Raw genomic sequence first — 23,484 nt, forward strand, 5'->3', positions numbered from 1 at the left:
GTCCATGTTTTGCTACAGATCATCCCGTACTCCCAGGGGGAAGGAAATGGCTGCAATGGAGCTGGCTCAGGTAAGGGATTATCAGGGAGCTGGTGGTGGGTTCTGCTTGGAGGGAGAGGAGCAGTAAATGCATAGGAGGGTGGGAATTGCTAGAGGTGATATGAGGCAGGAAATATCTCGGGTGGAGAAAGGGAGGGGACAGGATGTGACAAACCTGCTGACACTAGTGTAGTTTAGGGTGTGATGGGTTGTCACCCCGGGGTGCAGTCTGGGGGGCTTCTGGGAACCGCTGCGCCCTCTAACCCTCAAGCTGGGCTGGCCCTTCTCACACTGATTTGCTGGAGCTTCAGCCAGCCTCTCCAGGCCCTGCTATCACCCAGCATGACAGTTCCAAACTCAGTTCCCAGTCCAGTTTGTGGAAAAATACAGGTACCAAAATGGAGTTTAGTGTCATGTGGTCTGGTCACAGGCCCTGCTGCGTCATAGTATCCATGACTAATAGGCTGTCTGAAACATTCAGAGGAAGGCTAAGCTCTTCCACAGTCCATTGTCTTTCTTGATAAGCCATCAGCACTGTCTGGCTTCTTCATTGTTCTATCTGAAAGGCTCGTTGTGGGTGTTACCCAGAGTAAGCACATTTGAAATACAGATACAGAGTCAGTATTCATAACTTCAGATACGAATATGATACATGCCCACAAATAGGACAATCATATTCAGCAAATCATAACTTTTCCAATGACACCATACATGATGCATCTTGTACAAAATACATCATAATTATGTCCTAATCATATTATAACCATACCACTATGCTGAATATGGGGGTGTAGTATCAGATAGGGCCTAATTTCAAGGCACAGGAGTTGGGAATGGAACTTCCCCTCTTTGTGGAACAGGAAATAACCCCCCAGCCAGGGCTGGGACAACTTCCCAGACTCCCAGTGCTGGAGCCTGAATCTACTGGCACTTCATTAGTTACCACCAACCCCAATCGTTGTGGCAACTGCAAACTTTATCAGTGATGATTTTATACTGTCTTCTAGGTCATGGACAAGAAATGTTAAATAGCACAGGGCCAAGATGCAATCCTTGTGGGAAACTGCTAGAAAGAAATCCACTCAACCATGGTTCCCCATTTACAATCCCATATTTTTAATCTATTTAATGTATGCTGTGTTTATTTTGAATCTTTCTGGTCAAAATATTGTGCTGAAACAACTCATATGCCTTATGGAAGTCTAGGTATATTACATCAATACTATTAGCTGCAACCAAACTTTTGATCTCCTCCAGTAAGGATATCCCGTTAGTTTGATAGGCTCTGTTTTCTCTAAACCTTTTTTAGTGGGCACTAATCATATTACCCTTCTTTGATTCTTTATTAATGAATGAAAGCCAGTATTGGCTGCTCCATTATCTTCATGAGTATAGATGTCAGACTTCAGGTCTTTTAGAAAGTCTTGGATACAAGTTATCCGGACCCGCTGATTTAAACATGCCTGACTTTAATAGCTGCTGTTTAATGTCCTCATGACTTCTTGTTGGAATGGAAAGAGTGTCATCGTCAACATCTTATCATAAGAGTACATCATCTGTTTTTCTCCAAATCCAGGAGAGAAATATTTATTGAGGACTTTTACCTCTTCTGTATTATTTTTGATAATTCTGCCATTTCTATCTAGTAAAGTACCATTGTTAGGATTAAGTTTGCACTTAATATACTTTTTAAAAACTTCCTTCTTATTGTCATTGATTGGTCATTGATTTCTGATAGCTTCCCTTGCCAACTTTCTACAATTCTGACTTTCTAACTTCTATTCTTTACTATTGACTTCCCCTTTCTTCCATATATTTTATTTGGAGAGTGTTGGGATTCCTACCAGGGAGACACCAATAGGGTCCAGAGACAGCCCCATCTCCTATATCAAGCTCTGGCTAGTAGGTATGTGATAAATGGGAAGACCCTGCCTCCATCTGTCAGCTGGGAGACACAAAGGTTCTCTTTCTACCCTCTGATGCCTCCTGGCTGCTCTAAGCTAGGTGAGGTGGGACTCTGTTAACATGGGCCTCCCAGAGCGTCCATTTCCCTGGTGCTGCTGTTCCATGAATAGTGGGGTTGTGAGTGGGGCAGCAGGTACTGAGTGTTGGACTCTTGCTCTTTCAGGGGCCGGTGACCTTCGAGGAGGTGGCTGTGTACTTCACCATGGAGGAATGGGCGCTGCTGGACCCCGCTCAGAGAGCCCTCTACAGGGGTGTCATGCAGGAGAACTATGAGAATGTGACCTTGCTGGGTAAGGATTCCTTTCCCCTCTGTTCTTGGACGGGGAAATGAAGAATGAAGGTTCATGCCACCCCCACAATGCCACCTCTACTCTGTCTTGTTGCAGCATCCAGGGCCGGCTCCAGGCACCAGCCTACCAAGCACATGATTGGGGTGGCACCTTGGGAGGGGGCGGTGATCGGGGGTTGTTTTTGGTTTGGCCAGGCGGCGCTGGGGGGGGGCGGGGACTTGGGCGGTGCGACGCGGTGCTGGGGGGCGGGGACTTGGGCGGTGCGACGCTCAGGGAGGGGTCGGGCGGCGCTCGCGGGGACAGGGCGGCGGTTTTTTTTCTTTGCTTGGGGCGGCAAAACTGTCAGAGCCGGCCCTGGCAGCATCACCCCAATATGCCAGTGACACACACACTACCAGAGACCCTCCCCTGCTGCAGAACACTTTGGGAACAGAGCACAGGATCAGTATCACACAGTGTCAAATATCTCCTCTTTACCTCAAGTAAAACTGGGGGTTAGGTCCAGCATAACGAACAGAAGCTTCCTACCCCCGGCCTTCTCTCAAACCCTGAGCCTTCTCGACCCAAACCAGAATGTGCTTGGGGTGTAACAAGCAGGCGGCTGGAGTCAGAGCTGCCGGTCCAGAGTTACTTATCACACAGACACTTGGTGCGTCCTTGAATGCTGGGTGGGGGTATCCAGACAGGGGATCTCCAGCAGCAGAACACTGAATCTCACCCAGGATTACAGATGACACAACTCCTCACTGATCTGGATTGCACCCAGCATGTGAAAATGGCCTAGGTTGGTAGTGACATTTCTTGAGACATGCAGAGTCTTGCTCCCATATCACCAGGTGTAATAATAATAACAGGAAAGGCCGAATATGGAAAACTGATTGTTCAGCTTGCTTTTGACCTGCATCATATTTTGCAATATATTCCAAATAAGGTAATTAACGTGCAACGTATGTGTCGTTGTTTGGGGTTTTAAGCTTTAAAAGGCTTGTGTGATTTTTAGCTCAGGGGGACAGTATTCCAATAGCTGTCACCCCCTGCGCACTTTTAACCAAGAAAAGAGCCTCAGGCTGAGCTGATTAAAAATCAATCGTGTGGTCGTTTTCCACAACAGCTTCAAGAGGTCCCTGTGATGGAATGTAAATGTCTTCTTCACACCTTCCCCCTGCAGGAGAATGGCTGTTTGACCAGCTGTTTGCCTTGCTGTCTCTGAGGAACTGGTCTGTGGGTGTTCCCCAGAATTGTAACTTTTTCAGTAATCTCATACTGTAAAATCTCATAACTTTACATACAGTGTTACTACACATTTTAACAGGAGGATAATATTCAGTAGGTTATGCGTTTTCAAAAGATACCTCACAAGCAGTACTGTGTACAGAATTGATCATAATTTTCTAGAAGAGTGAACACAGGGGTATAGACTGACACAGTGTCTGTGTGTGTGTTCCCAGCAGATATGTGGGTATTTCAATCCCTCATAAGCACAGTGTTCGGCATCTTCAAGGACCTGGGGAACTAGTCCTGGGAATTCACTGGTTTACCAAGTGTGACACTGGATGGGATTGGGAGACACTTTGGTATTAATAATAAAATAATATTATAATCTGATAAAATTGCAATGAATCGTGCTAGATATGTCATGCCAAGTGTCAGTGAAAATGTTATGATTTTCCACGTCTGATAATTTTGTTTCTATGTTTGTATCACCTTTGTATTGTGAGTTATAGATATGTAGGGTATATCTGTATTTCCAGACTTGTGCAGTGTTTCTGGGTGACACCCCCAGACATATTAGCATCAACACTGCCTAGCCTGTTTGATGGCCCATTGAGGGTCATCATCTGTACAATGAGCTCATGGAAAGGACCAAGGGGATACACCTATTGAGTCAGCAAGACATGCCCAGGTATGCCTGTGTAATGAGAACTTCAAGGCTTTTCCATGCCACGTGCTGTGAAGCTTGTGTTTGGGACTCAGGAAGTACAGGCCACATGGCAAAAGGAATATAAAGGGCAGCTGCATCATCTCCATTTTGTCTTCAATCCACCTTCCTACCTCTGGAGCAACTTCTCTACAAACTGAACCCTGGAACAAAGGACTGAATGACCCATCTAAGCTGTGGATGTGTTCCAGACAGACTTTCAAGCCAGCAACTCACCAATACTCCTAAGAACCTGATATATCCATTTTGGAATGTATCTGACTGCTTTCCCATTTAACTTCTTTCTGTCTTTCCTTCGTTTATACCTGTAGTTTAGATGCTAAAGGATTGTCTGGAAGGATGGAATTTTGGGTAATATCCAAACCTATACTGACCTGGTGATGTGGCTGAGCCTTTGGGGTCAGAAGAACACTTTGTTTATGTGAGCAGAGTTTTTAAATAACCTCTCACTGTACTGGACGTAGGTGCTGATTAGGAGTCAGAGAACAGGGATGGAATAAAGGGGCCGTGTGATTTCTTTTTTCAGCTTCTCGATAACCCGTGTGGGGGATCAGAAGCACAGTTGGTGACTGGTCAGTGAGTTTAACTTCAATGTTAACCAGCAATTTTGGGAGCATCTGCTCTCCCTTTTTCAGCCTGCCCTAACTTTGGCATTTTCAGTGAGAACTGCCCCTGGCCCACCAGGTCACACTAAGGACTGAAGTTAAATGAATAGAATGTTTTTTTTATGCCCAAGTCTTATGAAATCAACTGAACTCCTTTGTTTTCTTTCATCTGAGCAGGGTTTCTAGTTTTCCAGCGTGATGTGATCTCCCAGCAGGAACAAGGGGAAGAGCCATGGGTCCCAGACCTCCAGGGTTCAGAGGAAAGAGAGATCCTGAGAGCTGCCTGCACAGGTGAGGAAACATTAAACCACCTCAGAATCTGTAAGTGCCTGAAGGAAACATCTGGGATGCCCAACAAAGCCCTTGGGGAGGTCTCTCGGTTCATTATTGTCCCTAGCAGGGGTCATATCCTCAGGGTAAATATAGTATCAGAGGGGTAGCCGTGTTAGTCTGGATCTGTAAAAGCAACAAAGAATCCTGTGGCACCTTATAGACTAACAGACATTCTGCAGCATGAGCTTTCGTGGGTGAATACCCACTTCTTCAGATGCAAAGGTAAATATAGTTCATGGCTTCCTATAGATCCTAGCAGACACCAGGCAGTAGCTTCCTCCCTTCCCCCTGCGTATTTGGTGGAGTCTGAATTCATCCCCCTCCTCTCTCCTATTTGGGGGAAGAGTTTGGGGGAGTTCAGCTCCTGATTTTTATTTGACCTGTCTTCAGCACTTGTTTTTGTTTGGTCTTCCCCTTTCCATCCCTGTTTGAGGTTTCTGTCTCTATCACAGCAGGTGATGCAATGGCATGTGAGAAAGAGGAGCAGAATTCTCAGCCTGAAAATGTTGAGCCAGTGGGTAAAAACAGAGCATTATTGCAAAGATGGAAAAGGAATGTGTCCAGGAGTCATGAGCAGGGAAAATCCTGGGAGATTCAGCACAGACCAAAAACAGATCAAGGAAACCAGCCAGGGAAGAAAGTGGATAAATTTATTTCCTGTTGGGGAACTCAGAAGGTCCTCATGGAAACCACAACACAGCAGGATATCCTCAGGCGAAAGAGAAAAAATAGATGCACTGAGTGTGGAAAAACCTTCTCTTGCAGCTCAGCCCTTTCTGCACATCAGAGAATCCACACAGGGGACAGGCCCTATGAATGCCGTGATTGTGGGAAAACCTTCAATCGCAGTTCGCACCTTATTAGGCATCAAACAATCCACAGAGGAGAGAGGCCCTTTGAATGCCGTGAGTGTGGGAAATGCTTCACTAGCAGCTCAGACCTTTCTAAACATGAGAGAATCCACACAGGGGAGAGGCCCTTTGAATGCCGTGAGTGTGGGAAATGCTTCACTAGCAGCTCAGACCATTCTAAACATCAGAGAATCCACACAGGGGAGAGGCCCTTTGAATGCCGTGAGTGTGGGAAAACCTTCACTAGCAGCTCAGACCTCTCTAAACATCAGAGAATCCACACAGGGGAGAGGCCCTACGAATGCCGTGAGTGTGGGAAAACCTTCACTAGCAGCTCAGACCTCTCTAAACATCAGAGAATCCACACAGGGGAGAGGCCCTACGAATGCCGTGAGTGTGGGAAATGCTTCACTAGCAGCTCAAACCTTTCTCAACATCAGAGAATCCACAGAGGGGAGAGGCCCTATGAATGCCGTGAGTGTGGGAAATGCTTCACTAACAGCTCAAACCTTTCTCAACATCAGAGAATCCACACAGGGGAGAGGCCCTTTGAATGCCCTGAGTGTGGGAAAAGGTTCACTCAAAGATCAGACCTTTCTAAACATCAGAGAATCCACACAGGGGAGAGGCTCTATGAATGCAATGAGTGTGGGAAATGCTTCACTAGCAGCTCAGCCCTTTCTAGACATCAGAGAATCCACACAGGGGACAGGCCCTATGAATGCACTGAGTGTGGGAAAACCTTCAATCGCAGTTCGCACCTTATTAGGCATCAAACAATCCAGGGAGGAGAGAGGCCCTATGAATGCTGTGAGTGTGGAAAATGCTTCACTAGCAGCTGAAACCTTAGATTTAATTTACCCTGGTTCCTCAACTGTTGCTACAGCTCTAGTACCCATCAATCCAAAGACTGAGAGAAATGGAGAGTTCCAACCATTGTCCTTTTAGTATCTTATTGTTCCTCTCTCTGTTTTTTGTGCTAGCCTTTCTATTCTATCATTTTCTGCCTTTGTTTAGTTGGTAACAGTTGGTTTCCATCACTCACGTTTGTGTGTTTAAATCTCTATCCATTGTTAAATAAATTTTTTGCTTGTTTGATAACTGTACTCAGGTGCTGTGTGAGATACAGTAGCAATGGTCCACAGTAAAACTAGTAACCTGGGATACTTGGGGAAGAGAGGATCTGGGATTTCACCGAGTATATGGTGATCTGGGCTGGACCCCAGAGGGGGACACATTGAAGGAACTCAAGGGTTAAGGTGGCTGCTGTAACTCAGAGGAGGGTCCTTGAGTTCCAGCAGGCTGGTGAGTTTGGTCACTAACATCCAGCTGCCAAATGCAAAACTCCCTCTTCCTTGTGGCAGGTGGCAACAAGGAGACTCACAGTCCTCAGCACCCTGAGAAGGGTCAGTGTGTCTCTATGTTGATCCACCTGTCAAATTCACACAGGGAAAGCTCCCGATAGCACAAAACTCTGCCCTATGAAATCATGGAACATGTGCTCTTTGCTCTGTGAAAGCATGTAAAGAACCCAAGCGCTGGAGGACAGGGTTTGGGTCCAGAGTGCCCTAGACAAATTGGAGGATTGGGCCAAAAGAAATCTGAGGAGGTTCAACAAGGAGAAGTGCAGAGTCCTGCATTTAGGACGGAAGAATCCTATGCACTGCCACAGACTGGGGACTGACTGAGTGAGGGGGGTTTGATAGCAGCCTTCAACTACCTGAAAGAGCAGCAGTATGGGCTTTCTCCTTGCCACTTTACTGGGCTGGGCAGGCATCCTGGAGGCCTTTCTAGAAGAGCATTGGGAACGGAGTTAGAAAATCCAATGTGAAAACCAGAACCTCAGGTTTAGACTCATTCATTTATAATATTAAATCTTCAATTCTAGTGTCACAGTCAATACAATTGCTTCAGCCTGATAGTTGCCCAAAGGGAAACTTAACGTCTCTCCAAGGGGAGTGGAGAGAAAGCACTTTTCAGAGTCCAAGAGAGACAAGGTGGGTGAGGGTAAGAGCTTGCAGAGGACCAACCTCTGTTGGTGAAAGAGACAAGCTGTGGAGCTAACCCAGCACCCTTCTTCAGTTCTGTGTAGCCTGGAAGTTCGTCTCTTCCATAACCAGCAGTTAGAACATAAGAACAGCCACACTGAGTCAGACCAGTTCATCTAGCCCACTCTCCCGAAAGTGGCCAATGCCCGGCGCCCCAGAGGACCCCTGGGTTCAACATGGATACAACACCACCACAAACAAGGTTAAAAGTCAATGCACAGGGGAGAAGCATCTTGTGTTTCATTCCTTATGTCCTAGTCCCATCATGTGGCCATTTCCTTTTCTTCCTTTCTGTTAAAAGCTTTGGTATTTTGCACAGAAACATTATTTCCCCAGGAGAGACCCAGGAGTGGGGGCTGCATTCCTGTACCAAACAGTCACTGGAAGGGGGTAGACAAAGGCCTTTAGGACGAGGCGTCCGTCACTGCCAAAAGATCATCTCCCTCCTGCAGGTCACTGGCAGCCTGAATTTGTTCCTTATCCTCCCAGAGTCTGGGGGCTGGAATCAGCACTACCCAGCCCCTCCGTATGTAGCAGGAACAAACACAAACCTGGTCTTTAAAACAAGCTGTCCCCTTCCTTCTCAGGGAAGATTTTTCTGTGATTGAAGTTGAGCTTCAGTTCCCCTCTCCTAGGGGCGGGGCAGGTGTGGGGCCAGCTCCCAATGAGATCTGTTTTCACCATTGCCCCCTTTCAGTCACTATGGGATCCTAACTCTGCTCCCAGCTGTCAGGCAGCTTCCAGCCCAACCACCCTGCTCACTAACTCTGTGGTCATGTGTCACTCCCTCTGCCAGCACAGAGCCTGCAGGAAAGCTACTCCTGCCAGATGCATTGGTGGTATAGTGGTGTGCATAGGTGCTTTCTAAGCAATTCATCTGGGTTTGATTCCCAGTCAATGCAATAATGGCTTTTCTCTTCTGTTGTTTCCTCATCTGGAAGTGGTTTAATTTCAGTCACATTGTGTTACAATCACATTATCTATAGAATGAAATAATAAATGTGTCAAAGTCCAGCAGGTCATACAGGATGGAGGCACACAAGGGGCTGGAATGTGTCATCTGAGAAAGACAGAACCCTTGGAAACCTGCATCTCCCATCCCCTGGCCTTGCGTGTTATGGTTCCAGCTGCGTGAGCTGTTTGTAGGATGTTCCGGCATGATGGGGAAATGAAGTTTTGAGTCAGTTTTTGCTTCTGCAGATTCCTTTGCTGTTACAGTTATAATGACATGAACAAAAGGGAGGCAAAATAAAAATAAACTCCAAAGTACAATACAGGTGGGGAAAGAGAAGATCACAGTTAAGCCAAACACTTCAAAATAAAAATTAATACTAAAACAGGGGAGGGGGGAAGAGATCAGGTATGTGGAGATCCCCTTGATATTTCAACGCACATTGTTAGAATCAAAGTTCAGACTTGACACTGGAAAACCTGCAACTACCTGTCTCTCTGAACACCTATGATGAGCAAGATGGAGTTGGGACACCTGTTCTGCTTCAATCATTTATTGTCTCTCTGTTCTCTCCTTCTTCTCCCCCCAATTCCTCGTCTCCAATGTCTCTGCCTCTCTCCTCTTGCTCCCTCTCCCCTGCCCTTTCCAGGAACTCACAGTCTACAGCATTTAGGACAAGCCAGAGCTCCCATGTTCTGCACATGAGCCTGTGTCAGAGGACGTGTGATCCAGGTCAGAACCAGTCACCAGAACAATATGACCCTTTATGGGCGACTTCTCTGCCTGCTCGGCAATTTACATCTCCCCCCGCCTGCAAACAGGGTGGGGTACAGCTCTGACAGAGGCCTAACAGGAGAAATTTCAGCTCAAAGACAAATTTGTGTGAAATGCTGAGAAGTGAAGAGCCCCTTCCTCCCCCAAATCCCCAGAACTCTAGTGTCACCCCATGGCACCAGCACAGGGAACCCAGTGAGATGGGGTTACAGAATACAAGGGGAGAGCAGGGAGAGAGGTGACAGGAATCTCTCTCTTTCCTTCTCTCTTCACTTTCTGTTCTTCTCTTTCCTTCCAGGAACTGCAGTCACAGCAGGGAGGGGTTTGTCTCTTTATTAGGGATCCCTCTGTGTCACGGAGGCTGCACAAGTCATAGATTCTGTGGCTTCTGCAGTGGCCACTGTGGCTGACTCCATCGCTGCCCCAGCAGCTGGCCTGGGGACAGCCTGAGCAGTGCTTCAAGGGTGGCAGGAGCAGCCACAGCTCAGTGGCTCCTGGCACCTGTCCCGAGGTGGCCGGAGCAGGGCTGGCCTCTGGGGCTCCCCTCACCTGGCAGCCTCTGAAGTGGCAGTGGGTCCCCGGGGCTTCTCCCCCAGTACATGGTGCCACGGGCCCCCTGGACTCCCTGCGCCCACAGCTGGTGCCACGGACCCCCTGGGCCTCCCTCCCCACGATTCAATGAGGGGTATTTATGGTATAAGTCATGGCCGGGTCATGGGCAATGAGCTTTTGGGTTTTGCCCGTGATCTGTCCATGACATTTACTAAAAATACCTGGGATTAAATCTTCACCTTCCTCATTATCGATCAAATAAATCGAAACGCCTCCACCTGCAAGTGGATTTAGCCCAGGAACCTCAGAGTCAGCAGCTGTTACGCCCCCACTGAGCTCTCTGGTCAGGTGTCCTAGCGCTGGAAGCCTCCTGTTTAGATCCTAAAATAGCGTTTTTGCACCAGGGGGGCTGAAATTTTGGACCGGATATTGTAGCTCCACCGTTATTTTACTGAATTGCTTCAAAACAGCAAGTCAAGAAAAGCAGCAAAGAATCCTGTGGCACCTTATAGACTAACAGACGTTTTGCAGCATGAGCTTTCGTGGGTGAATACCCACTTCTTCAGATGCACCACTTGCATCTGAAGAAGTGGGTATTCACCCACGAAAGCTCATGCTGCAAAACGTCTGTTAGTCTATAAGGTGCCACAGGATTCTTTGCTGCTTTTACAGAACCAGACTAACACGGCTACCCCTCTGATACAAGTCAAGAAAGTCTCCTAAGTGCCAGGCTCTCTGCCATGGAAACAGCTGCCCCTGCTCTGCAGGAGTCTGTGCGTTCCACACAGCAACGTACACACCTGCTCCGCACTGAAGGGGGGTCAGACAGTGACAGGGTTGGTAACACAAATACTTCAGACTATTAACTCCAGGTCCTCCCTTTCTTTAACCCAGGATGTGCCAGTCACCTGGTAACCATGGTGTTATCTTCACCTTAAAATACCTCTCAGTACATTTTCAGCAACCCTCCACCCCCTGCCCTCCCTGCAGCCAGCCTCTGTCTCCAGCCAGCCCCGCACGCCCCGGCTCCAGCCAACCCCTGCTGCATCCCCCTGCCCTGCCTCCAGCCAGCCCCGCACCCCCTGCCCCTGACACGGCATCAGTGAGACTGATAATGGACTACAGCCATAAGTTGTGGTGTCCGTGTTTGGAAAAGATGTTGTGACATTGGAGCTGGGGCAAAGAGCTACCAAATGTTCTGAGGGCTGGAGAAAAATGCCTTCTAGTGAGCTATTGAAAGAGCTCAACCTGCTTAGCTTATCAAAAGAAGATTGAAAGGTGACTTCATTGAAGTCTTGAAGTGCCTTAATGGAGAGAAAATACTGGGTATTAAAGGACTCTTTAAAATAGCAGAGAAAGGAATAACAAGACCCAATGGCTGGAAGGTGAAAAGAGACAAATTCATATTACAACTAAGGCACAAATATTCAACAGCGAGGATGATTCACCACAGGAACAAGCTACCAAGGAAAGTGGTGGATTCTCCATCTCCTGATGTCATTTCATGAAGACTAGATGCCTTTCTGCAATGTGTTTGCCCCCAAAATAGCTCTTGTGTCATACAGGAGGCCTGTGATATGCAGGGGGTCAGATTAGATGCTCTAATGGTCTCTTCTGGCCATAAAGTCGACTCATTTCTGAAAAACTGAGTGTAGCATTGGGAGCAGCATCTGATGTTTCCCTGTCTAGCCGGCTTGCTGCCTAGAACGAACGCTCCTTGAGTGGGGTGATCCACAGGGAGTAGCTCAAACCTGCAAAGTGCCTGGCCAGGGGCAGGACATTGGCACAGCAAGGGAGGGGTGTGGCAGTGACATCACAAAGGCCTTTTGCAGGCCCTCAGACTATTGGTCAAAGGTGGTGGGAAGGTGGTGACCTCACAGAGAGATGCTGACATCAGCCAGGCAGGACCGGGACGAGGGGCCAGGGAAACCTCAGAGACCCCTGTGGCTTTGCTCCAACAAGTCTCCTTCTCCAGGTCTCTCTTTGAGGACTGAGAGAGTATTTGGGTTCACGGACGTGAGCGCCAGGAGGAACCTCTTTCGAGTTTTCTCCTTCCCTTTTAGTGATTTTACTAGAAAACAGCCGTCCCTGTTTAGAAGGTAAGAGCCTCCTGGAGGTTTGAAACCTGTTCAGTCTGATCCATCTGGTGACAGGTCACTTCCCTTCTCTATACCTCAGGCTCCTCCCCATCTGCCCAATGGGAACAGGGAGAGTTCTCAAACTCTGGGCAGTCCTGAGCCTGAGTGAGATAAGGGGCGATAAAACCCTCTGTGAAGGAGAAAGGGGAGTTTCACGGTGTTTAACACCAAGGAAATCTAAAGTTTGCTAAAATGTCTAGTCTGCGGAAACAAGAAATGGTCGGGGCCAAACTTTTAAACCACTGCCTTTTCTAAAGCACATTCAGGGTGTGAGTCCCTGTCTTTTAGGTACCTGGGGTTCTTTGCCAGCAGGAGAGAAGAGGTTCCTGCCTCCATTTTTGTGGCCTTAACAAACCAGGTGTTGTGCCCCAGTTCTCATCTGAGATCCCTGAAAAAGAACATCTTCCCATCCATGAACAAGACAGGACCTATCTTTCAAAGGGGAACAAAGAGACCCCTGGGACTTACAGACTAGCTAGCCTCACTTCCATAGCTGGAGAGATACTGCAATACATTCTTAAACAGTTTGTCAGCAGCACCTACAGGATAATTTGGTTCTTAGGACGAGGGAGCATGGATTTGTCAAGAACAAATCATCCCAAACCAATCCTCTTTCCTTCTTTGGCAGGGTTCCGGGCCTAGTGGAGGTGGGTAAACAGTAGATGGGATCTATCTTAGGGTCACTAAGGCTTTTGACACAGTCCCGCAGGACATTCTCACAAGCAAATGAGGGAAATGCGGTCTAGATGCAATAAGTGTCATGTGGGTGCAGAGCTAGTTGAAAGCCCAGACTCCAAGGGCCCTTCTCCAGGTTTGGCTGTCCAAGGGAGAGGGGGCACCTAGTGGGTCCTGCAGGGATCAGTCCGGGGTCGGGTACTATTCAATAGTTTCATGAATGATTTGGAAAATGGAGTGGAGAGCATGCTTCTAAAATGTGCAAATGACACCAAGCACTTTGGAGCTCAGGACTGGAATTCAAAACGCCCTTAACAAATTGGAGACTTGGTCTTCTTGAGCCAAACCCCATGGCTAGGCCCCTCTCTCTAGACTGGGCTGAAGTGAAACCCCAGAGCCAAACACTCCTCCTCCTGGGCAGTGCGCTCTGACCTTGAATGGTCAGATGCTGCTTAGCGCTGTCAGAACAGCTTTGGCTGGGGGATTCTCCCAGCACTTTCCAATAGCGGGAAGGTACGAAATCCCCATTTGCCTGCTGGGGACGGAGCCCTAGAGGGGGGAGCAACTTGCCCAAAGTCCCACCGGAAAAGGAAAACAACCAGCAGTGGAACCAATACGGGTGTCAGGATCTTGGAGGCGCTGTCACCCCCACACTAGGGCGGTGTTATGCACCCCCTGCAGCTGGCCGAGTTTCTCCGTCTCTTGGCAATAAGACAGCCTAGAACCCCAACCAGGGTTATTCTATCTGCTACCCAAGATCCATAAACCTGGAAATCCTGGATGCCTCATCATCTCAGGCATTGGCACCCTGACAGCAGGATTGTCTGGCTATGTAGACGCTCCATCATCATTCCACACAAAGATGGACTACAAGCCGTCAGGAACAGTATCCCCGATAATGTCACAGCTGAACTTTGTGACTTTGTCCTCACCCATAACTATTTCACATTTGGGGACAATGTTTACCTTCAAGTCAGCAGCACTGCTATGGGTACTCACATGGCCCCACAGTATGCCAACGTTTTTATGGCTGACTTAGAACATTTCCTCAGCTCTCGTCCCCTAATGCCCCTACTCTACTTGTGCTACACTGATGACATCTTCATCATCTGGTCCCATGGAAAAGAAAACCCTTGAGGAATTCCACCATGATTTCAACAATTTCCATCCCACCTACAACCTCTGCCTGGACCAATCCACACAAGAGATCCACTTCCTGGACACTACTGTGCTAATCGATGGTCACATAAACACCACCCTATACCGGAAACATACTGAACGCTATACTTACCTACATGTCTCCAGCTTTCACCCAGACCACATCACACAATCCATTGTCTACAGCCAAGCTCTAAGATACAACCGCATTTGCTCCAACCCCTCAGACAGAGACAAACACCTACAAGATCTCTATCAAGCGTTCTTACAACTACAGTACCCACCTGCTGAAGTGAAGAAGCAGATTGACAGAGCCAGAAGAGTACCCAGAAGTCACCTACTACAGGACAGGCCCAACAAAGAAAGGAACAGAACCCCACTAGCCGTCACCTTCAGCCCCCAACTAAAACCTCTCCAGTGCATCATCAAGGATCTACAACCCATCCTGAAGGACAATCCCTCACTCTCACAGATCTTGGGAGACAGGCCAGTCCTTGCTTACTGACAGCCACCCAACCTGAAGCAAATACTTACCAGCAACCACACAACAAAAACACTAACCCAGGAACCTATCCTTGCAACAAAACCCGTTGCCAACTCTGTCCACATATCTATTCAGGGGACACCATCATAGGACCTAATCACATCAGCAATGCCATCAGGGGCTCATTCACCTGCACATCTACCAATGTGATATGTGCCATCATGTGCCAGCAATGCCTCTCTGCCATGTACATTGGCCAAACCAGAGAGTCTCTACATAAAAGAATAAATGGACACAAATCAGACATCAAGAATTATAACATTCAAACACAGCCAGAGAACACTTCAATCTCCCTGGTCACTCGATTACAGACCTAAAAGTCGCAATATTATAACAAAAAACCTTCAACAACAGACTCCCACAAGAGATGCTGAATTGGAATTAATTTGCAAACTGGACACCATTAAATTAGGCTTGAATAAAGACTGGGAGTGGGTGGGTCATTACACAAAGTCAAACTATTTCCCCATGTTTATTTGTCCCCCTACTGTTACTCACACCTTCTTGTCAACTGTTGGAAATGGGCCATCCTGATTATCACTACAAGTTTTTTTCTCCTGCTGATAATAGCTCACCTTAACTGCTCACTCTCATTATAGTGTGGATGGCAACACCCATTTTTCATGTTCTCTGTGTATATATATATCTTCCTGCTGTATTTTCCACTGTATGCATCTGATTAAGTGGATTTTAGGCCACGAAAGCTTATGCTCAAATAAGTTTGTTAGTCTCTAAGGTGCCATAAGTACTCATTATTTTTGCAGATAAATTAATGGAGGTTAAGTCCATAAATGGCTATTAGGCAGCCTGGGTAAGGAATGGTGTCTCTAGCCTCTGTTTGTCAGAGGGAGGAGATGGATGGCAGGAGAGAGATCACTTGATCATTATCTGTTAGGTTCACTCCCTCTGGGGCACCTGGCATTGGCCACTGTTGACAGATAGGATATGGGGTTGGATGGACCTTTGGTCTGACCCAGTCTGGCCATTCTTCTATTCTTATGAAGGGAGGGGGAAAGCTCTGTAACAGAGTTTCTGTAGTGTAGTGGTTATCACGTTTGCCTAACATGCGAAAGGTCTCTGGTTCAAAACCAAACAGAAACATGATGGCTTAATTTTTCCCAACTCCAAGTGGCCTGTCCCTGCTGTTGTAGGAGCAGCAGTGATTTCTATGCTTAATAGGTCTGTTATACTTCCCCCATTCCCATTTTTGTCTCCTCTCCCTCTCTGAATGCCTGTGAAGTGGCTTTCCCCCTCTCCCTCCCGCTCCCTCCTGCAATGCTTGTGGGATGAATGGGCTCGTTGAACGGCTGGAAGATCAGAAGAGCTCCTAGATAGACAAGGTGTCTGGGACTCTAATTAGGCAGCGATCGCACACCCAGAGCATGGACACTACATGGACACTGGCTGAGGTGGAGTGTGACCCACCAGATGCAGCCAAGTCATCTCCAGTCGCAGGCCATGAGGAGCAGGTCCTTAAAAGGGGAAGGGGCCCTGTGCTCAGGAGTCACTCACAAGCTTGTACCTCCAGTGACTACCCTTCGCCCCGACCACCTGGCCAGTGGTTCGCTGCATTGCAGTTCATTGTGCCTCAGGAAGACTTACCTTCATCACACCGTCCATCGCGGTGCTCGGGGACACTTACCTTGCAGAATCCTGTGCCTGCCTCTTGGCTTCCCAGGGGTGGCTACTTGCAGCCCAGGAGAAGAAGGATGGTTCTGGTAAAAGAAAGACAAGCAAAGCACTGGGAGGAAATTTGGGTGTGGGCTCTGCGCTGGGGGTGGGGTGCAGGAGGGGTGGTGCAGCTCCCAAAGTGACCAGTACACACAACCCTCTGGCAGCAGCTCCTAGGTGGGTGGGGCCAGGGGATCTCCATGTGCTGCTGTCTGCAGGCGCTGCCTCCAGAGCTCCCATTGGCTACAGTTCCTGGCCAATGGGAGCTGCGGAGTTGGTGCTCGGGGCAGGGGCAGCACGTGGAGACACTCCCCCCCACCCCAGGGGATGCTGGGACATGCCAGCCACTTCTGGGAGCGGCACGGAGGGACGGATGTAGAGTGGGCATGGAGCCACCTTAGTGCTGCTGGCACATCTCTGCACACCCCTTGTGGGGGGAGGGGAGCAGAGGGCCTCCATGTGCTGCCTGGGGTAGGGGCAGTGCACAGAGCTGCCTCCCCTCCCGGGTCTATTCCAGGAGTGGGTGGGTGGGGTCTTTTGGCCTGCAAGGTGCAGCAGGTCGGACTAGATGATCACACTGGTCCCTTCTGACCTTAAAGGCTCTGAGTCTAAAAGGGAGAGGGAAGTAAAGGAAATTAAAAAAAAATAAACCAAGCATTGTAATACCAGGATGACTCCAACTGCTCATTATATAGTCCCACCCCTTTCTTCCTCCACTGGGTGTTTAATGACCTGTTGGGATTTGGGACACTGATTCTCTCATTCCCTTGATAAACTGATACAATATGACTGAAATTAAACCAATTCCCAGTGGAGGAACCATCATATCATTGCATTGGCTGGGAATCGAACCCAGGTCAACTGCTTGGAAGGCAGCTATGCTCACCACTATACCACCAATGCATCTGGTGAAAGTCTCTGATTTTTCACACTTGGTGATTGGTCACCTTACTTCTCAGCATGAGGCAAATGTCTCTGTGGTCTCTGCCATTCATTGTGGGGAGTTTCCCCACTGATAACAGTTCTTGCTGGGTTGGGGATGGGAGACAGAAGAGGCGTTTATTCTGTTTCATTCCTCTCCATTTTCTGTTCCTCCCCTTCCCTTCCAGGGTCCTCCCTTCCATTTCAGACTGTGCAGTGACACCCTCCCTGCACCCAGGACTCTCGAGCCTCTGGAGCAGCACGATCCCATGAGATCCTCAGTGACCAAGGGTCTTTTCCAACTTCCAGGAGACCCAGCTTGAATCTAAAGGAAGCTCTGTTCCTTCCTGGGGATCCTCTCTCCCTTCATGGAGATCAAGAGCATGAAGCCTCTGCCTTGCCTCCTGGGTCTGAATTAATGTCCCATTTCCCACTATGTGCTCGAAAGAAACAAATGTTTCTAACCCAGGTGAGCGGCGTTAATTCAGCTGGAATCCTTCACCCACATTCCTTAGGAGATACAGACTCTCTGTGACACAGACTGACTGGGGTTCATCTCTGCATGTCCCCAATGGGGAAGGAAAGACACTGAGGGCGAAGGAAGAAGATGAACAGAAGGAGTCAAATGGGGCTAGACCAGAATAGGACATTTTCTGCCTGTTAAAATGTACTAGACTCTAATTGCTTAAAACAAAACAAAACCCCACCAGCTTCTGTTTGAACCATCAGCTTTTCACAGAGCAGCCAAAGTGGTGAAGCACAGACACACATAACCACCTACAGCCCAAGTTTGTCTAAGAAGCACCTATAGTGGCTCATGCAGGGGGAAATACAGCTGTGGGTGTGAGTTCAGGCCTCACCCAGAGCATTGGTTTTCATTAGCCACGGAGCTTCCCTACTTGCTTTGTCTCAGTCACATGGAAAGTGCCATAAGGGGTGATGAGAGTAAATTCTAAACTCTGAAATGCGGAGGTTGGCCCAGAGATTGGGATAAGGGGTTTGAAGAGAAAAAGCTCTAAGAGTATAAAACCAGACAGTCTCCAGGGGCAGGTTCGGTACAACGCCTCAACAGGGAGCCATTCGGGGGGAGGGGGTTTCACTCCCTCTGTTCAATGTCCTGAGAGGTATTTGAAGATGAAGATAACACCATGGCTAACAGGTGACTGGCATGTCCTGGGTTAAAGAAAGGGACCTGGGTTAATAGTCTGAAGATTTGTGTTACCGTCACTGTCTGACCCCCCTTCAGTGCGGAGCAGGTGTGTACGTTGCTGGGTGGAACGCACAGACTCCTGGAGAGCAGGGGCAGCTGTTTCCATGGCAGAGAGCCTGGCACTTAGGAGACTTTCTACACTTGCTGTTTTGAAGCAATTCAGTAAAATAACAGTGGAGCTACAATGTCTGGTCCAAAATTTCAGCCCCCCTGGTGCAAAAACGCTATTTTAGGATCTAAATCGGAGGCTCCTGGCACTAGGACACCTGACCAGAGAGCTCAGTGGGGGCGTAACAGCTGCTGACTCTGAGGGTCCCGGGCTAAATCCACTTGCAGGGGGAAGTGTTTTGATTTATTTGATGGCTAATGAGCACCAGCTACCAGGGGAGAAGCCCTGAGAGTCGCTGCCACTCCAGCTGCTGCTAGGGCAGGGGGGAGCCCCAGGGGGCCAGCTGCTGCTCTGGCCACCCCAGAAGTGCTGCCAGAGGCCACCAAGCTGTGGCTGCTCCTGCTGCCCTCGGGACCACTGGTCAAGTGGTCCCCGGGCCAGCCGCATTGGCCGCTGCTTGGGCGGTCCCTGGAGCCAGTTGATTGAGTGGCCCTGGAATCAGCCACTGTGGCCACTGCAGAAGTCACAGAGGTGGCAGGAAGTCACAGAATCCATCACTTCCACCACCTCCGTGACAGACACGGAGACAAACCCCTCCCTGCTGTGACTGCAGATCCTGGAAGGAAAGAGAAGAACAGAAAGTGAAGAGAGAAAGAAAACGAGAGATTCCCTGTCACCTCTCTCCCTGCTGCCTCCCCCCTTGTATTCTGTAACCCCATCTCACTGGGTTCCCTGTGCTGGTGCCATGGGGGTGACACTAGAGTTCTGGGGATTTGGGGGGCTCTTCATTTCTCAACAGTTCATACAAATTTGTCTTTGGGCTGAAATTTCTCCTGTTAGGCCTCTCAGTCAGAGCTCAAGTATCAGAGGGGTAGCCGTGTTAGTCTGGACCTGTAAAGCAACAAAGAATCCTGTGGCACCTTATAGACTAACAGATGTTTTGCAGCATGAACTTTCGTGGGTGAATACCCACTTCTTCGGATGCAAGTGCTTGCATCCAAAGAAGTGGGTATTCACCCACAAAAGCTCATGCTGCAAAACGTCTGTTAGTCTATAAGGTGCCACAGGATTCAGTCAGAGCTGTACCCCACCCTGTTTGCTGGGGGTGGGGAAAGAGGGGAGATGTAAATTGCAGAGCAGGCAGAGAAGTCGCCCATAAAGGGTCATATTGATCTGGTGACTGGTTCTGACCGGGGTCACACGTCCTCTGACACAGGCTCATGTGCAGAACATGGGAGCTCTGGCTTGTCCTAAATGCTGTAGACTGTGAGTTCCTGGAAAGGGCAGGGGAGAGGGAGCAAGAGGAGAAAGGCAGAGACACTGGAGATGAGGAATTGGGGGGAGAAGAAGGAGAGAACAGAGAGACAATAAATGATTGAAGCAGAACAGGTGTCCCAACTCAATCTTGCTCATCACAGGTGTTCAGAGAGACAGGTAGTTGCGGGTTTTCCAGTGTCAAGTCTGATATTTGATTCTAACAATGTGCACTGAAATATCAAGGAGATCTCCACATACCTGATCTCTTCCCTCTCCCCTTTTTTAGTATTAATTTTTATTTTGATGTGTTTGGCTTAACCGTGATCGTCTCTTTCCCCACCTGTATTGCAATTTGGGGTTTATGTTTATTTTGCCTCCCTGTTGTTCATGTCATTATAATTATAACAGCAAAGGAATCTGCAGGAGCAAAAACTGACTCAAAACTTCATTTCCCCACCATGCCGGGACATCATACAAACAGCTCATGCAGCTGGAATCATAACACGCAAGGCCAGGGGATGGGAGATGCAGGTTTCCAAGTGTTCTGTCTTTCTCAGATGACACATTCCAGCCCCTTGTGTGCCTCCATCCTGTATGACCTGCTGGACTTTGACACATTTATTGTCTCATTCTATAGATAATGTGATTGTAACACAATGTGACTGAAATTAAGCCACTTCCAGATGAGGAAACAACAAAAGAGAAAAGCCATTATTGCATTGGCTGGGAATCAAACCCAGATGAATTGCTTGGAAGACACCTACGCACACCACTATATCACCAGTGCATCTGGCAGGAGTAGCTTTCCTGCAGGTTCTGTGTGCTGGCAGAGGGGGTGACACATGACCATGGAGGTAGTGAGCAGGGTGGTTGGGCTGGAAGCTGCCTGACAGCTGGGAGCAGAGTTAGGATCCCAGAGTGACTGAAAGGGGGCAATGGTGAAAGCAGAGCTCATTGGGAGCTGGCCCCACACCTGCCCTGCCCCTAGGAGAGGGGAACTGAAGCTCAACTTCAATCACAGAAAAATCTTCCCTGAGACGGAAGGGGACAGCTTGTTTTAAAGACCAGGTTTGTGTTTGTTCCTGCTACATACGGAGGGGCTGGGTAGTGCTGATTCCAGCCCCCAGACTCTGGGAGGATAAGGAACAAATTCAGGCTGCCAGTGACCTGCAGGAGGGAGATGATCTTTTGACAGTGACGGACGCCTCGTCCTAAAGGCCTTTGTCTGCCCCCTTCCAGTGACTGTTTGGCACAGGAATGCAGCCCCCAACTCCTGGGTCTCTCCTGGGGAAATAATGTTTCTGTGCAAAACACCAAAGCTTTTAACAGAAAGGAAGAAAAGGAAATCGCCACATGATGGGACTAGGACATAAGGAATGAAACACAAGATCCTTCTCCCCTGTGCATTGACTTTTAACAGTGTGGCTTGTGGAGAGATAGGAGTATTACAAGAACTAATAGTGGGAACAATAATACCCTGTTGCAATAAAGATTCTATAACCGGAGCTATGCCTGCCACTGCTTCAGGACGCAGTGGGTATTGTGGAATCCTCGGCAAAAGCTTAGTAGGGTCCACAAGAATCTTAACCAGTTCGGCAGTTCTAATCTGTCCCACTTCATTTGCATGACGAGACCAGAGATGGGGGGGCACTTGTGACAACAAATGTACAAGGTCAGGGCTGAGTGGAGACTTCGACGCAGCTGGCTCGGATATATGGAGTGTGGCCAACACCAGGTTAGTATTCTCACCAGGAACCTGTAAGAATACGCCATCTGGTGTACAGTAAATGGTACAACCTAATTTACACAACAGATTCACAGGAGAAGTAGAACTGAGTAGAAAGGAATGTTTATCTTCTAGAGGGCCAAGACAAATTTCAAGGGGTACTGAGACAGGATGCGAAACAGGACAGTTTGAAATGCCCACAGCATTAACAGACAAAGTGGACAAAGGAACAGAGGGAAACTCTGAGGATTTCAGAGCAGATCTACTAGCCCCAGTGTCCACAAGACAAGTAACAGATTTACCAGCAATAGTACAATCAACAAATGGACCTTCTTGATTAATAGGAATTAAAGGATTCATGATGCAGTTACGTTTCCTCAGGCTGTCCTAGTAAGGGGTTCCTTGTGGGGAGAATACAGGAGCTTCAGGATTTGGGAACTGAGTAGGATTTTGAGCTAACCGATTTGGACACTCATTCCTCCAGTGACCCTCCTGACCACAAAAGTGGCATGCAGTGCTCCCAGTCGGGGCAGGATTCTGGGCAGGATATGAGGAACCCCTTCCCATATCTCTCCCACGACCTCGTCCCCGTCCTCTTCTCATTCCCCCACGACCCCTAAGCTGATAAGTTTGTAACTGTAAAGCCATAAGTTTTGTTTCACTAGTTTCTTTCTTCTGGTCTATGCAAGCCGTACAGTGATTTGCAACTGTCACCAATTCTGAAAGGGGTTTAGTCTGCCAGCCAATACAAATAGTTCTCAATGGTTGCTGAACCTTCGGCAAGAGTCCCTGAACAAAAGCAGCTCCTACCGCTTCCCTGGCATTATCAGCTGGATCAGTAATTCCTGAATGCTGTTCAAAGACCTTTGTTAGTCTATCAAGATAATCAGCAGGGGATTCTCCCTTATTTTGTTTACAATTTGCAATCTTGGTCCAATCTGTTTTCTTAGGACAAACTTCTGAAATAGAGGTCAAGAGACGATTCCTAGCCTCTGTCAAAGCATCCGCAATACCAGGGTCGGCATCAGGCCAAGCAGCCTGTCTATTAAGGCGTTGTTGAACTTCAGCGGGCAGGACAGCTCGTAAAAGCTGATTAATATCTGCCCAAGATGGATTATAGCACTGAATCACTGTCTGGAGCTCCTCTCTAAACTTTACCGGCTCCTCCCTGATTTTAGGAAATTCTTTCACCAAGTTTCTAAGATCCCCAGGCGTCCAAGGGGCATGGACCTTAACCAACCCCCCTACAGCCCCAGCTCCAGGCAAGTCTCTTAAAGGAGCCTGGAGTGCCTGTGTCGTGCTTCTAAGAAAGTAGCCGGCATTGTTACCAGCAGAAGCAGGGTTAATCGGACTACTGGTGTCAGTGAGCAAGGAAGAAGATAATTCTTCCGAAGAAGGAGAATGAACAACTTGTGCCCTTGATACTTGTGGCTGGGAAACAATCACTGCCTGCACAGCCCGAGAAGGGGTGTGGGGGCGGGCAGCGGCTGTGGAATGCTACTAAAAAAATCCACTATGTCTTCTGCAGTCTCTTCTTCACTGTCAGGCTTAACTAACTGAGGATAAAGAGAAGCAGAGGGCTGCACTGAAGCAGGAATACCTTTGGATGTCTTACATTTAAGTTTTAAATCCTGTACTTCAAGTTTTAATTTATCTTGGGAGTCCTTCAGACTCTGCACTTGAGACTCATGGAGCCTCTTTGTTGCTTCCTCCCACCAAGACAGAAA

The 23,484-nt window shown here is 48.3% G+C and overlaps 1 protein-coding gene and 1 non-coding gene across 2 annotated transcripts in view; one reads left to right on the forward strand and one right to left on the reverse strand.

Annotated features, from left to right (window-relative positions):
- Positions 1–5,916: 5,916 nt before the first annotated feature.
- LOC120381760 (zinc finger protein 420-like) overlaps positions 5,917–23,484 on the forward strand; it is a gene marked incomplete at both ends in the record, with an annotated part of 61,389 nt that continues 43,821 nt past the window's right edge. Inside the window, one exon of the mRNA XM_039499872.1 lies at positions 5,917–6,827. Within this exon, the coding sequence (XP_039355806.1) occupies positions 5,917–6,827 (911 nt within the window). The remainder of the gene's footprint in view (positions 6,828–23,484) is intronic.
- On the reverse strand, positions 17,366–17,437 carry TRNAG-UCC. Its single transcript has one exon. It is a non-coding gene; the product is annotated as a tRNA-Gly (tRNA).

The sequence above is a fragment of the Mauremys reevesii genome, linkage group 14 (genome assembly GCF_016161935.1).
Source record: "Mauremys reevesii isolate NIE-2019 linkage group 14, ASM1616193v1, whole genome shotgun sequence".
In the NCBI taxonomy this organism is placed as follows: Eukaryota; Metazoa; Chordata; order Testudines; family Geoemydidae; genus Mauremys; species Mauremys reevesii.